Source organism: Bos indicus x Bos taurus, chromosome 22 (genome assembly GCF_003369695.1).
Source record: "Bos indicus x Bos taurus breed Angus x Brahman F1 hybrid chromosome 22, Bos_hybrid_MaternalHap_v2.0, whole genome shotgun sequence".
Taxonomy (NCBI): domain Eukaryota; kingdom Metazoa; phylum Chordata; class Mammalia; order Artiodactyla; family Bovidae; genus Bos; species Bos indicus x Bos taurus.
In genome coordinates, this window is record NC_040097.1 from 39,228,211 (window position 1) to 39,244,446 (window position 16,236).

At 48.2% G+C, this 16,236-nt stretch overlaps 1 protein-coding gene across 7 annotated transcripts in view; it reads left to right on the forward strand.

Annotated features, from left to right (window-relative positions):
• Positions 1–16,236, forward strand: part of ITPR1 (inositol 1,4,5-trisphosphate receptor type 1) — a 352,733-nt gene that overhangs the window by 277,226 nt on the left and 59,271 nt on the right. For all 7 annotated transcript variants that reach the window (XM_027522186.1, XM_027522187.1, XM_027522189.1 and 4 more), the window contains 6 exons: positions 3,322–3,522; positions 5,353–5,463; positions 7,856–7,951; positions 10,813–10,935; positions 12,290–12,394; positions 15,366–15,558. In XM_027522186.1, the coding sequence (XP_027377987.1) occupies positions 3,322–3,522; positions 5,353–5,463; positions 7,856–7,951; positions 10,813–10,935; positions 12,290–12,394; positions 15,366–15,558 (829 nt within the window). The remainder of the gene's footprint in view (positions 1–3,321; positions 3,523–5,352; positions 5,464–7,855; positions 7,952–10,812; positions 10,936–12,289; positions 12,395–15,365; positions 15,559–16,236) is intronic.

Here is a 16,236-nt window from a genome sequence, read left to right on the forward strand (position 1 = left end):
CTTTGAGGGTACCATAACGCCAGTAATTTTAAACTGTTTAAGGCCGCAGAATTCTTTGTTTGTATGAGGTAAAGCAGATGAAAGCAAGGCTGCTTTGTTCATAATAGAAACTACAGAGTACTCGAGCTTTGCTTTCTCATCTATAAGAGCTCTGAGACATGGGGCATTCCCGGGGTCCCCCAGGGTTTTGCAGGGCCCGGCTGGCAAACCAGCAGTCTGGACCAAGGGTTTAGAAGGATGAAGCTTGCACTCATCTTCACAGACTCCCACTAAGTCAGACAGCCTGAGCTAGTTAATAAAATCGCTCTGACAAGAAGATGCTTGTAGGAGTCTGGCTCTCAAAATGATGGTTTTAAGCGGGATTCGGCAGCTCTGAATGCCATCCTCTTGGCAGCGTTCTGGATCCGATGGTGAATCTCTGGGTCGGGGTTTCCTTTTGGATCTGAGGGAGAAGACATTTCATGAGGAAAGAGGGACCAGCCCCCTGGTAGAAGGAAGTGCAGATAAGCCCGGAGAGGGAGGGATTCTGGCCTTTTGAAGTTGCCCAGAGTTTCTGGTCATGTTTATAACCTTAACTCTCCCGTTGATAAATGTTCAATAGAGATAAAGCCACCGAACTTGACTTTGCTGAACGGGCAGTTGCTGCCTTAAGCAAGCTTTGTTCACAGTAGCAAGAACCTTGATGGGAAGGACTGTTTTTGAACCATTTTTGCATTGCTTTTGAACTTCCCCTGAGAGGCTGGCTTTGCTTTGATCTGGGTTAAGGGATGCAGATTCTGATTTCTGTCCACTGAGGTCTGTTTAAGCCCAGGCTTAAAGTCTTTGATGTCCTTCATCTTCCCATCCTGACTTGGTCCCTGGCACTCCAAGGAAGACCACAAAGATAACAGGATTTTTCTAGCCTAGGCAAGGTGGGGTGAGTGGTATGTGCTAAGTGTAAACTGTATTCCTTAAGCGCGGAAGGAGTTCCCATGGGCCTTTAGCAAGTGGCACAGCAAAAAACCTCAGTTTTTGTAGAGAATAAGAGAAAACGGATGTGAGTTAGGAGGGAGAAATTCTGGGTGGACACGCTATAAAGATCATGAGAAATGGGAGAGGCTTTCAAGAAAGGGCTGCTCACTGTCCTTCCTGGAGAGTCTGAAGCATGTCAGCCTTGATGACTCCCCAAGTCCTCTTTCTCCCATTCATTCAACTTAACTCAGACATTCAGGCAGTGTTTGTGAAGCCCCTGGCCCGAGACAGTCCCTGTGCTAGTTGGCTGTTGCCAGTGCTGGTGCTCCGATCCCACTGGAGTCAGGATGGAGGGCTTCCTGAAAGAAGTAACTTGAGACCCCAACCTGAAGGAAGAGAAGTTAATCAGAGAGTTAACTCTCTGATTAATCACAGGAGACAGGGAGAGCATGACAGACAGAGGGAACAGTGCAGCTGAAGTCCCAGAGATGAGAGAGTGAAAGGTGCTTGAAGAGCAGAAAGAAGTTCGTTGCTGCCAGACAGAGACGAGCACGGCAGGAGAGAGGGTGTCCCCGAGCAGAGGCAGGGGCATGGCAGGAATGATGACGCAGGAGTTGGGGAGGAAATTGGACCTCAAGAACCATGCTGTGCATCTGAGCCTAGGACAGTCTGGTCCTCCCCTATCCTCTTTGTGAATCTTCCTCCACCCCACCATGGCATGGCGTGGGGTTCAGCCAGGCTGTTAACAGGTAGAATCTTCTTTGAGGGACTGGAGCAAGAAATGGCTGTGGAACCCTCCTCTGGCTTCCTGTAGTCCTTAGAAATGTAGTCACGGGCAAGCGCACTTGGTTCTCAAACATCTGTCCTTCCCCCACCTCCCACCCAGACCTGAGTGATGGCCCAATTTTTAGACTTGTCAGAAAGGCTTAAGCATAAGGGACTGAGCTTAATTTGGGGTTGGGGTGACAGTGACGGGTGGTTAGCTTGTTGACAAGTCAAGCATTAAACTTGATTACCAGCTTTTAATCTGTGCATTTATAAATGTTTTAATTGTACAAGGAATATATTCTTTGTACAAGGAATATATTCTTTGTACATCATGAATTATACAATGAATATATTCTTTCTATGAAGGCTTAAATGAAAATAAGTGTTCGGTTAAAAAAAAAAAAAAAAAGTCCCTCTTCGCATTCCCACATTGTTCTGAACTGTGAATCCTTCCTGTCCTTTTCCTGTATCTTTAGATGGGAGCACTGGATCCCTATTAATCTGCTATTTGCCCTTTTTGTTTGCTTAACTCAGCAGTATATCCTAGAGATCTTTCCATATTGATACATACAGACCTGCTTCGGTGTTTGCAACTTACAATATTAAAGACGTTGATGGATTATCATTTGTTTATGTCCCAACTGATGAGCCTTTAGGTTGCTTCCAGTTCTTCTCTGTCTCAAACAGTGCTGTCGCAAACATCCAATACGTACTTTGCGAACAGTAACAGAGGTGGAATTACCGGGTCAAAAGTTACATTCATTTTATTTTTTAATTATCTTTTTAGAAAGATAATCCAGAAAGATAATTTTCTGATTTTCTACAGCAAATATATGTAACTTCTATAACTATGCCCAAAAGTATTTGTGGTTAATCTTTGCCTCTTTTTAAGAAGAGATTACTGGAGTCTATGACCCCCCAAAAAAAAAAAATCTCCGTATGAAAATAGACATTGTATTATGAGGTTATTGAATGTGCCTTGGTTTACTTCATTGAGAAAGTATCTGCTCTTAAGTCTTGTTAACATTGTAAGTTTACCTTGAGAATACATACTTGGGCACACACACACAAGCATACACACATTTATTCACTTTCGTTCCTTCCTTTAATAATGGAAGTGACCCAGTGAGGTAATCCAGATCCCCACCAGGGCCGTGGCGTAAGCCCTCCTGTGACACTTTATGCTGTGGTGATTTACCCTCAGGACTACACTCTGGGCGGCATTCAGCATCCAGACCACACCATCATCTTTTCAATAAAACCACTGTCCTTGGAAATGTCAGAAGACTCTGAACTTAACATGCGGTGGGCGGGAAGGTGGGCTGGAGCGAGAAGGGGAGAAATGAGAAACAAGGGTCTCGGAGTCTGAAGTGGGTTGTCAAAGGGGAGCTCTTCTCCACTGCATCCCATACAAAAGCCAAGTGTTCGTAGCTGTTGCCAAGGCCGCATCCATGGCTGACCATCGTGGGGGATGACTCTTCTGTTCTAACCAATGCAATCCTGTGCCCCAACTGACTACACATGATCACAATGGCAGGCTGAGTGACCATTTCCCTCTCTCTTTGCCTCTGCTCCCCAAACCTGGGGACGCCCCAATTGCAGAACTTCCTCCGTTGCCAAAACAACAAGACCAACTACAATTTGGTGTGCGAGACACTGCAGTTTCTGGACTGTATTTGTGGAAGCACCACCGGGGGTCTTGGTCTTCTGGGACTCTATATCAACGAAAAGAACGTGGCCCTCATCAACCAAACCCTGGAAAGTTTGACTGAATACTGTCAAGGACCTTGCCATGAGAATCAGGTAATTCCATTTTTCTTTGAGGAGGTGGGGAAAAAGAAAAAAAGGTGTATCATTTTGAAGCCTTGATGACATGGACTAGTTCAGAAGTCATATAGCATCTGGCTATAGACCTTGGGAGTCAGGAGAACCAGAGGCCTCTGTCCAGCAGTGAGGAAGCAGCCACTGGATTTTATTATGTTTCAGGATGTGACCTGATCCCAGGCATCAGCAGGCATCCTGGTCTATGCCCAGCTTGATTTGGTTTGAATGGCCCAGCTCTTAACTTTGCTGGGAATACATGGTAAAGTTGGAGGTAAATGAGTAAGACCAGAAGATTGGGCTCTATTTCAAATATTAGGGAAGACACAAAAAGGGACCACCTCACAGAAGAAGGTTTTAACTTAAGAGAGAAGAGCCTTCCTGGACATGAGACCATTTGAAAATAATATGAGAAAAACACAGTTGACATTCGGAGAAGAAAAAGACCCGTTAGTCTTTTTTTAAAAATAATTTTTGTTTATTTATCTGTCTTTGGTTGTGCTGGGCTCACTGCTGCAAGGGCTTTCTCTGGGTGCTGTGAGTGAGGCTGCGCTCCAGTCGCGGTGCGCAGGCTTCTCATGGCAGTGACTTCTCTTGCTGTGGAGCACAGGCTCTAGGTGCGCAGGCTCAGCAGCTGCAACTCCCGGGCTCTAGGGCACAGGCTCAGCAGTTGTGGCACATGGTCCCAGTTGCCCCACGGCATGTGGGATCTCCCTGGATCAGGGATTAAACCCATGTCTCCTGCATTGGCAGGCAGATTCTTTACCACTGAGCCACCAAGGATGCCCAAGACCCCTTGATGCTTCTCAAGAAGTATATTTTTGGAGTGGAGCCCAGTGGAGTCATTGCTTATCCATGACATCTTATAGATTTTGTGAGGTTTTGCACTGATGCTAGAACAAGTGTGGTTTTTAACTCAAATTCTAGCTGTCTCCTAGTTGGAAGGGATAGGCCAGTGCTTAAAATAGCCCATGATAAACCCAGTGGCCAGGGCAGGTATGACATGCCGTGTTACTTGGGATCCAAGGCCAGAACCTTGGCTCAGAAGAGAAGCCTGGCTTACGAGAGGGAGCACTCACTGTATATTGAGATTCTGATCATAGTTGTCCATGACTGTGAGGCCAGCATTTTGTTAGATCCACTTTCCTCTCCAGGTTTCCTGATGAGACAGATGGTATAGTTGGAGTTAAAGTGAAAAGAAACAAACAAACAAAAAAATTATAAGAGGCTTGTGGGGGAGAGGTTTTATCTGACATCTAAGTGAATTTCCTTATAACCTCAAGTTGGCTTTTCTGCCAAACTGAGGTCTGTGCAAAGGAGCATACTGGTATGAATTCTGCTGCAAACGGGGATCTTACCTGGGGGAAGGTGATTAATTCTGATATTACGTGAATTAAAACTTGCTTTCCAAGCTCGAGCCTGAAGCAAAAGTGTGCGATACGAAAACCGAGTGATGTAGAGAGAATGGAACACACCTTTCAAGGGGAAACCGGTGCTCAGAGCCCAGAATCAGTCACACACCATATTTTCCCTTAAGAACAAAAGCCCACTGCGCTGTTTGGATTAGATGCGGCCAATTTATCAGTTACAGTGCATGGGGACTTTCCTACTGTTTACTGTTAATTCTGAAACTAGAGATTTTCATCTGTCTTTTATTTTTACCACTTTCTCACGGAAAATTTGCTGCCCTCCCCTAGAGACATGACGGGGAGTGGCAAACCTTGTGTTGAAATAGCAGTTCAGCCTGTTGGCCTTTGACGTCTGATACATGACCAGCCTTGTGTCAATGTCTGCGTGTGCCTCTTTTCTCAGAACTGCATAGCCACCCATGAATCCAATGGCATTGACATCATCACAGCCCTGATCCTCAATGACATCAACCCTCTGGGAAAGAAGAGGATGGACCTTGTGTTAGAACTGAAGGCAAGTAGGAATTGAAAGCAGAAAAGCAGTAGCGTTTGGAAACTGTTGTGTGTTGCCCATGCACGTGACGTGGTCACTGCTGTGAAACTAAATCCTGGAGACAGTTGTTTTAAACTCAATGAATGATCCACGTTGCAAGTTCTGAGTAAAAGGCAGAACTTCGGTTTTTCCCTTCCAAATAAGGTCTTGGGAGAGGATATCAGTTTTTCGACTCACAGGTCACATGGAATGGGAACTCATCACCCAAAGCTAAGAAGCAAATTCAGACAGACTCTGAGAACTAACAAGCTGATTCTGAAAGGTGAAGACAGAGAAACAGTGGAAACTCCATTCCCTCTGTGGTCTCTCATTTCCCCTTCCCCCATTGCGGAAAAGGGCCAGTTGAGGGATAGTACCACTAAAACTATGGAGGACCAAAAAAAAATGTTGTATGTTGATCGTATCAGGGAACACCTTTTTCTGTTTTGTGATTGATTTAGCAGAAGGGAGGTTCATCAATGCTGGGTTAACATAAGGAAAAGTTAAACCGGTCAGTTTTGTGCCTCCTGGCGTCTGATGAGTTTCTTTGCATCCTATACAAACAGATGGCTGATGTAGAAGCACCTTTGACATGCTCACTCCCTCTGGTACCAAAAGAGTTCTATGGGGTGAAAGCAATCGCTTCAAGATGCTTAAGCCGCTGGGTTTACAAGCCAGCTTGTTGAATATTTGAGAAGCTGACGGGCTACTCCTGATGTTGATTTCTTGAATGTACAAGAAAATTAGTTAAAAATAAAGTAAAAACAAAAGAACAAAAAACCCTCACTCCTGTCTTAGGGGTTCCGAAGTTTCTCTGAGTCCAAAGTTTTACTTTTGAGAATTGGGCTTGCAACCCAGTCTGGTGTCTAAAGTGCGTTTTGAAACATCAGCCTCCCTGAGCACATTTCCTTTTTAACCGTTCCCGTGTTGGGGCAGGTTGAGATCTGCCCTCCATCTCACCCCAGCATGGAGCACCGGGTGCTTTGTCATTGTCATGGGAGAGCCTGGACCTACAGGGTTTAGCTGAAAAGCCAGTCTGTATTTATGGCATCAGTGGTGCCAGAGGAAAGGTCGTTAGGGAAGGTGGTAACACAGAAGCCCACAGGAATCACCCAGTTATTTTTATTTTATTTTAGTGTTTCTAACCGAGAGTCCACGCTAATGGATAGTTTGGGTCTATCATTTAAGTGGATTTGTTTCTTTGGGCTATTTTTAACTCCTTTGACAAATCCTATTGTCGAAGGATCACCTCATTCAGGCTCATATCCCTGGCTACCATTTATCAGGATATATAAGAGGAGAACCTGAAATAAACTGAGACCTTCAGGTGCTCCTCATCAGCATTTCAGTGGCATTTTCAGCTAGTCCAGTAACCTGAAGGTTATTAGAGACATTTCTTCCCTGTGAAAAGCCATCTTTTGATGGCATAACAACCCGATGGAACTGCTGTGATCTGTGCTTGGGGAGAGAAAAAAAAAAGATACTGCTCCCTCTCACCAAAACAACAGCCTTCAAATCCAATACACAAAGAAGCATGTGGATTATCATAGTCCTGGAACCTAAAAGCTGAGATGTGCAGGGAGTGGTTATGTAAAAACTTTGAACATAGTGGGAAATGATGGTTTAACATGCGTACGGTGATCCCTTGGGTCCCTTTTGTTAACTGGCATTGGCTGTACTGTGATAATATTAGGGGCTATAAGAGCTGATAGTGCTATTTTAGGTCAGGGAAGTATAAGTATTAGTCACTCAGACATGTTCGATTCTTTGTGATCCCATGGACCATAGCCCGCCAGGCACCTCTGTCCGTGGAATTCTCCAGGCAAGAATATTGGAGTGGGTTGCCGTTTCCTACTCACTTAGGTCAGGGAGGAATTACCTTAATTGTCAGCCTTCTCTGACCTGCAAGGCTGAATCACAGTGTTGATAACCAACCCCTGCCCCTGAAGGCATCTGGATCTATGTCTCAGGGGCTTCCTGACCACTGTCATCATCAGGGTCCCAGGGGATCCACCAAGCTCCCTTGTTTAACTGTCCCATGTCCACTAGGAGATGGACCAAGTGGTAAGGGTAAACTGTACCCAAACAGGTAGGTGCCTCTTTGCCCATCATCTGTTCCTGTGGACATGTTTTTGGGGTCGTAAGTGGCACCTTCTCAGTCGGTACAGGTGGTTTTGGATGTATCGGGTTGGCCAAAAAGTTTGTTCTGGTTTGTACACTCTTAGGGAAAACCCCTAACGAACTTTTGGGCCAACCCAGCGCTGGACCCACACCCTCCCATGGAGCGGAACATGTGGATGCAGCCCCTGATCACCCGTGGTTCAGGCCGGCCCCCTGGCAGTTCCTCCTCATGTCCCTTTGTGTCTCCATTCAGAACAATGCGTCCAAGTTGCTCCTGGCCATCATGGAGAGCAGGCATGACAGTGAGAATGCTGAGCGGATCCTCTATAACATGAGGCCCAAGGAACTGGTGAGTTGGACGACTGAGCCCCTGGCCCTGGCGCTGAGCAGCATCAGAGCTTCGTGGGAGCCGGAGCAGAGTATCTACTTCCTTGAGCTTTCTTTATGATGCCAGCAATCAGAAGTGCAAAGAGAACATTTGATTCAGGCCACTGACCAGGGCAGGGGAGTGACCCCTGTATGGAATAGGTGGCCTCTGCCTTCAGCACAGCCCCCAGGGAAAGCCTCCCCAGGCTGTTTCCCTCGGGGAAGGCGGCACCAGGAGGGGTGTAGGAGCCTGGAGTTCACATCCACAGCTCTGCCCTTCTCTGGGTCACCTTGGTGATTCTCTGAGCTCTACTTCCCTGAAAGGAAGAGGATGGTATCAGCTAGTCCAGAGGGTTGCTAGGGAGACTAAGCAGATGATTCCTGCAGAGCTCTGTGCGTGGTACCCGCACGCGGTAAACTCTTCTGGAATGCGCTCATTCACGGCTGCTCTTTGCTGTGGCTTTGTCCAGGGATCAAGAATTTACATCTCTCCTTGGTATCGAGAACCTGGGCAACAGAATAGTGGGGTTTTTTTTCCGATGGGGGGCGGGGGCAGGGGGGCGGTGCTGATGTTTTGGGTCTTTTAAAAAAGAAAACACACTTGCTTATTTTGGGGGGTGATGTTAACAGCTGGCTGTGACTTCCAGGCCGGGAGTCAGGGCTGTAGACTGCGAGACAGCAACTGGCAGAGATGCTGAACCGAACTAAGGACAGAATTTTTCCCACGCAAATAAACTGTAACTGACAGACCTAAATGAGGGCACTAAAACTGTCCTGCCGCCCGGTGACCCAGTGTGTGCTTGGGGCCGGCTGAAGTCCCTTTATGTGTCCCTTTAAATAAAGTTCACAGCGAGCCCAGCACTTTGATCTCTGAGGCCAGGAGTGAGTTCTCAGCCTGAGACGGAAGTCCTCTCCCGGTTTACGTAAGGGCTTATGTAACTGGGGCTGGGGGTTGGGGAGACTGGGATCTGTCACTCCTGAGTGGGGATGGATGACTGAGCAGGGACCCCACTCCAGTTCCCATCAGTCAAGAACACACCCCATCCTGGGTGGGGGACATGGCAGCCCCCTGGGTACCACCGGCTTCCAGGCCGCCCCCTTGTGGCTGAACAGCTTCATTCCCGAATCGCAGGGCAGAGTCAAAGGCTTCCTAGAACAAACGTGGTTCTGAGAAGGAGTGCAGCAGAGATACCCTAATGTCGGGAGCACGTGTGCACATATATGTGTGCACATGTACATGTTGTGCGTTCAGGCTCCCATGTCCTGTGCGACACATTGTCTGTTCAGTTTGTTTTTAAAGAACCGACAGGAAGACAAGCTCAGAGAGTGAGGGCGTTGTCTCCACAGTTATTTCCAGGGCCTGACCTGGTGTCAGCACAGAAATGTGTGGCCCTCTGCGTGCTTGATCTCAGACAGTGAGAAGTAATTCACAGTATTGTCCTCGTGGCGATGCAGGAGGCGGAAATGCCTTTTGAGTCGTTAGAGAAAGTAATCAATTTTTAGTGCGAATTAAGAGTTGAAGGCGTTGTGTTCTTTTTCTCTAAATGATTGATTCTTGATAGGTTCATCTGATGAACGTTGACTGGGCCCTGTTTTGTCCAGGGTGTTGTGCTGGGTTCCTGGGAGGAACTGAGAAAGAGGCAGAACCAACCCTATCCCCTCTCAGGAAGCTGAGGCCAGCAGATGGGAGCAGGAAGGCCGGCACTCAGATGCCCTGGGAAACATGCTCTGGGCGTGAGAAGATCAAGGTCAAAGCTCAGCTCGCTCGTGTGAATTTTGTCACGCCCCTTTGCCTCTCTGAGTCTGCTTCCTCATCCATAATCAAGGGGAATCTTTGACATCTCATAAAGCGTGGATGAGCCTTCACGTTTCTGAAAGAATAGTGCTCGGCGCATAGAAAGTGCTGGTAGATGTCATCTGTTAAAGATCTTTTCTTCATGTGGTGTAGGCTGCGAGGGACAGGAAAATATCTGAAGCCATAAAATAGTTTCATCAGCTATTCCTAAAGGCGAATGGTTTTCTTTTCTGTTTTTCCTGAAGTGGCAAAGGTACGGGATGGGGAGAGATGACAGGAGGAGATGAAGAGATAGGACAAGACTGGTTTCTACGCTTCATTTGTATCATGTTATCGTTCGGGTGCATTTTTTTTAGCCACCGTCCCATTTTAAAGCAGAAGGTCAGTCATAACAGGGAACTCTGTTCAATGTTATGGGCAGCCTGGAAGGGAAGGGAGTTTGGGGGAGAATGGATACATGTATGTATATGGCTGAATCCCTTCTCTGTCCAGCTGAAACTATCACAACATTGTTTATTGACTATAAAAAAAAAGTGAAAGTCGCTCTGTCGTGTCTGACTCTTTGTGACCCCATGGACTATACAGTCCATGGAATTTTCCAGGCCAGAATACTGGAGTGGGTAGCCTTTCCCTTCTCCAGAGGATCTTCCCAACCCAGGAATCGAACTGGAGTCTCCTGCACTACTGCAGGAGAATTCTTTACCAACTGAGCTATCAGAGAAGCCCATTTATTGGCTATGCCCCAATACAAAATTAAAAGTTAGGGAAAAAAAAAAAGATAGACAGTCATAGATCAGCCACAGGATGTCTGTTGGTTTAGGGAGAATGGATGGGTTTCCCTCTCCTGTCAGTGGGGGCTGATTGGCAGTGGCTGCCTGTGATTGTATTAAGAAGGATTCTGAGGCTGTGTCCACATCTGGAGGAAAAGTGTACTGAGCCTGGTGGGCAGTGTCTGTCCCTGAAGGGGAGACTCCATGTGTGTGCTGTCATTGCCCGTCCTGTGTGGGTCTTCCTGAGACAGGGGCTCTGTGCCATGGCCCTTCTTGCAGGTGGAAGTGATCAAGAAAGCCTACATGCAAGGTGAAGTGGAGTTCGAGGATGGTGAGAATGGTGAGGACGGAGCTGCCTCCCCCAGAAACGTGGGACACAACATCTACATCCTAGCTCATCAGGTGCGACCCCTCCCTAGGCCCCCCTGCCCGACAGTCAACACCAGCATTCCATGCACGCGCCCTTAAACTTGCTTTTCCTGTAAGGATTCAGCCTGAGGTTGTTTGGGCGCGTGGTAACATGGCTCACGGGTACCGCCAGCCACCTGACCCCGAGTGTGAGGTCCAGGCTGCTTCCAGTGTTCCACTCCCGCAGGGTCATGTCCTTGGAAACCCCCACATTTCTTAAAAGCGTTCCCACTGAGCCATGACACTTGGATAGTTTATGACTGTGTCTCCAGACACTTGAAAGGAGTCCTAGTCTTTTCATAAATATTGATGAGTCTGTCTTAACCGTCTCAAGAAAGAAACCTCAGCTGCCTGGCCTATCGCACTTGGAAATCTTTGGGAACTTGTCACTCTGCCTTGTCTTTGTTTGCCTTTCGGGGGATGGAGTAATACTTCCTACCCTGGCACCAGAATGCCCTGTTTCGTAACTCGCTTCCCAAGTGGCTGGGCTTCTGAAGACACTTCCTCTTTCTGGAGGTTGACGTGCTTGGAGCAGGCTGAGGTGTGTGGGCAGCTGGGAACTCGGCTGCTTCTGGTCCCCTCCACCTCTCTTAGGTGGAGGCGTTTGATAGAAAACAGTGATGGGATTGGGCTGCAGGTTGAGAAGTCTGTGCTCCTTGTCTCCTCCATTCCTGGCATTTAATTTAGCCCCTGGGAGTTTGGGAAGGTCACGTGCACACTGCTATATTTAAAATGGATAACCAACAAGTACCTACTGTATAGCACTTGGAAGTCTGCTCTGTGTTATGTGGCAGCCTGGATGGGTGGGGGATTTAGGGGAGATTGGATACATGTATATATATATGGCTGAGTCCCTTCACCATTTACCTGAAACTGTCACAGTATTGTTAACTGGCTATACCCCAATACAAAACAAAAAGTTTAAAGTTTAAAAAAAAAAAAAGTATATGCCCAAATCAGCTTACTCAATCTTAATGAGCAAGTACATTCATTATCAAATGAAATTATTTAAGCTTTAAAAAAAATGATAATGTAGCCCCTGTGAGGTTTCAGGGCATTCCTTAAGAAGGCTCTGTGAGGTTGGATAGAAAACCCCACCTTCCTCCTGCCTGGCCAAGGAAACCAGGGCAAAGTGGGCCCTTGAGTGGACATGCGCTCCTCATGCCACTCTGCCAGGCTCCCAAAATAGCTGCCATGCAGAGCAGGCCTCAGTGGGGTGCAGGGGGGCCCCCCTTCACCCTCCAGCTTGCCGCTTGTTCCCATGCGTCTTTTCTACCCAGAGCTAGGAGGCAGCTGTGTGTTGCTGTTGCAAACAGAACTGACTGCCCTGTCTGCACTTGTGTTCTAGTTGGCTCGACATAACAAAGAGCTTCAGACCATGCTGAAACCCGGCGGCCAGGTGGATGGAGACGAAGCTCTGGAGTTTTATGCCAAGCACACGGCCCAGATAGAGGTAAAGGCTGGGTACACTTGGGACCCAGGCTCGCGTCGAGGGCCTCCGCAGTGGGTGCCCTGGGCTGGGGCTGGCGTGCGGTCACTGGTCTGAGCGGTGAACAGGTGGTGAGACCCTACGGTGCACCAGGGCCCGCACTCAATGCGCAAAGCCAGTGACAGCCAAGGTAGTGGGGGGACAGACCCCGAGCGAGGCCACACAAGGAGATGCGCTGTGAACTCAGACAAGGGCATGAGGACGACCAGACGGTATCATGAGACGGTGCCACAGAAGGGCCTGCTGTGGAGTGTGGTGGTCAGGGCGGCCTGTCATGAAGAGTGTTACCTCAGCGCAGACCTTGCGAAGGATGGGAACGAAGGGGCACAGCCAGGAGGCTAGAGTTTGGTAGGCCCCGAGGTGGGAGGTGAAGGTGAAGAGGTGGGGCTTAGGGAGCAGGAGTGAGAAAACATTGGGTCAGAGAGGAAAGAGACAAGCCCAGGTCCTGCAGGACAGCGTCCGGCATTGGCGGGAGGAGTCTGGACTTTACCCTCTGAACTCCACCGAGGAGTAATACAACCAGATCTGTACTTGAAAACACACACACACACACTCACAAGAAATAAATCATCTCTATTTTGCAGCTGGGACAATACCGAGAAAGGACTCAGAGGTTGCATCACTCAGCGAGAGGTCCAGTTCTCAGTGTCAGGGCTGACATTTTCATCCATGTCTGGCTGACCCCAGAGCCCATGGGTGTTTTTAATGTTCCTTGCATTGTCTCCTGGGGGCTGAGAGGGCCCAGACCTGCGCCCGCAGGCTTCAGGCAGTAAGGCATGGTGTGTCCTGACCAGCTAATGAGGAGATGCACAAATACAGTATCTGTGTCAGAGCAAGGATTTTGAAAGACTAGCAGACTCCTTTGGGCCATATGAGACTTGCAGGATAGAGGCATGTTAGAGGATAATCTCACCCGCTGTCTGGGGTCTCGCGGCTGTCCTCATATAATGCGTCATTTCACCCATCGGTTGGCCATGACAGTGTGCATGAGCACGTAATCTCAATTGATTGTTCACGACCAGAAGTTTGTTCTCTGGAGCCCTTAGAAGACAAACTTCAGATATTTGCGGTGTGGAACATCAGAGGGGAAGGAACCTTGGAAATGGTCTGGTTGAGCTCCTTGGTTCACCATCAAACTGACATTTGATCAGGTGCAGAGGTGTTAACAAGGTCACCCACTAGAGGTGGAGAAGGGCTGGGATAGATTTTGATTCCCAACTGTACATTGACTAAAAGAGAAGCATGAATCGATCTTGAATAATGGAGAGAAATGGCCAGGCAGGGCGGCCTGAGCTCTTGAAATCCTGTTCCTGGGCAGCTGCTCATACCTTCCAGTCTCGCAGGACATAGAGAGTTGCTGTCACTCAGGCTTCCACAGACCCTCATCCCATCACTCTGGTCACACCATGCAGGTCGCCCTGAAATCTAAGTATCTGTTCGTGCCAGGAGACCACCTGTTCCTCCATTGTCTCTTCTCAGATCGTGTTCCTTCCGTGTAATGGGGGCTGATCCAGAGCCCCCCGATGATGTAAAGCAGGAGGGCCGTGGGGGACTGCAGACTGTGTATGCACCCGCGTTACCAACACCCGCCCCCCATTCCCAGTTAACGAGGTTGGCTTATGCACCAGACTCGGTAACATGATCTCCAGTTTGATTTGGAAACCACTGGTCTCCAGACGACATCTCCGAGGATTCAGGGAGGCCAGGCTGTGGGAACCTGCCTCGTTTCAGAGTTTCCCACTGCAGCTTGACCTGAGTCATCTCTCCTGCTGCGCTGGGAAAAAAAGCACTGGGAGGCTGGGAACCAGAACTTCTCAGAGAGGGTGTGGCTCTGGGCCTCACCTGACTTGTCCAGCCCCTGGAGAGGAAGGACACAGGGAGGCCCTACCCCTTTAGTATTGCGGCCTGAACCCCCTTTGAAATTTCTGCCTCCCCGGGACTATGACTCAACACAGTGTTGAAAAATTTGAACAGTCTCCCCCAGACAGCTCTCTGGGAACTGAACCTGTCTAGGAAGAGCATGGGGAATATCTGTGAAGTGTCCACCCCAGGAACCAGCAAAGCTAGTTAAAAGAACAATGAGTATGATACCAGTATTAAAAGAGCCTATTGTTTTATGCATCACACATGTTAGATGCTCTGACAGGTCAGAGGTCAGAGGTCACTGCATCTGTGAAAACCGAGGATCTCCTTTTTGAGTTCCTATCTAGGTAAAAGAACCCACCTTTGCAATCTGAGAAAGGCTCTTAGGTGAGATTTGTACCATGATCTAGCACTACATGGTACAGTGGGATCACCACTAGCTGTGTTTGGCTGTTTACATTAAAATTAAATGAAATTAAATACTAAGCTCCAGTTCTCAGTTGTGCCAGCCACATGTGCTAGTCCTCAGTGCCCGTATGTGAGAAGGGACTCTGCTTTCAAAGGGGCAGACACACAGTTGCGGCATCATCATTCCTGTTTTCATCATTCCAGAAAGTTCTGTTGGACATCTGCAGCCCCGAGCCTCATATGAATCTGTACACAAAACACACTTTGAATTGTTCCAGATAAATTCATCACAGTACAATTCATGGGTCTGAGGTTAGAAAAATATTTTGACTTACCAAAACGGTTTTATGCATAAATCTAAGAGATACAGCCCAGTCCAGGAGTTACAAAATCCCAGAAGAGTCCGGGTCAGGTCTCTGTTATGCTTGATCTTTAATTCTGAGATGGGACTTCCCTGGTGGTCCAGTGGTTAAGAGTCCAGCCTTCCAATGCAGGGGGTGTGGTTTCAATCCCTGGTCAGGGAACTCAGATCCCACATGCCATGTGGTATGGATAAAAAAGAAGAAAAGAAAAAATCTAGGCCGAATACTGAGCCTGTGGCCTGTGCCAAGTCCTTAGTAAAGGATTTTTGACCATTTTAACCTCCTCCGTTTTTTCACCCTAGATTGTCAGGTTAGACCGAACCATGGAGCAGATTGTCTTCCCCGTGCCCAGTATATGTGAATTCCTAACCAAAGAGTCAAAACTACGGATATACTACACCACAGAGAGGGACGAGCAGGGCAGCAAGATCAACGACTTCTTCCTGCGGTCCGAGGACCTCTTCAATGAGATGAATTGGCAGAAGAAGCTCAGAGGTGGGTCAGCACCTCCAGGTGCTGTGGAATTGTGTGGTTCTGCAGGTCTTGCGTGCTGGGGTTTGACAGTGAGTGCGTGGACCTCCCCGTAGGAGCAGAGCTGGTGGGGTTCAGGATTCTGTCCCCCTCTGAGCACCAGGACGACCCAGGCACCTTGGGAGCTGGTAAGTGGGCTCCAGCCTCTGGGAGGTGCTGAAAAGTCTTCCTTCCGGCTGCCTTTGACCTGATTCAATTGGAGAGCTCCCAGAAGGACTTAAAATGCTCCTATTTTGATAGAATTAAAGGGATGGAGAACAGACAGGCCTGCTGCTCACAGGATGGCACATTTGAGCCTACCTGAGAGCTCGTTGACCAGCCCACGTGCTCGGAAGACACTGGTCTTCCCCCTTTTATAGGGCAGTTTGGATTGTTAGACCCGAGTCATTTTACAGGCAGTGGAATCACCGGCCACAGAAGATGCGTCATTGCTCACCAGCAAGTCCCATTGTGGGGCCCAGCTAGGCTGGCGACATTTCCTCGTCTAAAACCCTTTACAGGGCTGCCCTGGCGGGCTTCTCTGCAGCCAGTTTTCATTACGGTTTTAGTGTGATCCTTCAATGCCGACAGTACGCTGGGCACCAGCTGTTGTGACCAGCTTAGAAAGGATGCTGCTTCATTCCTGTCATTAGTCAGGAGCCA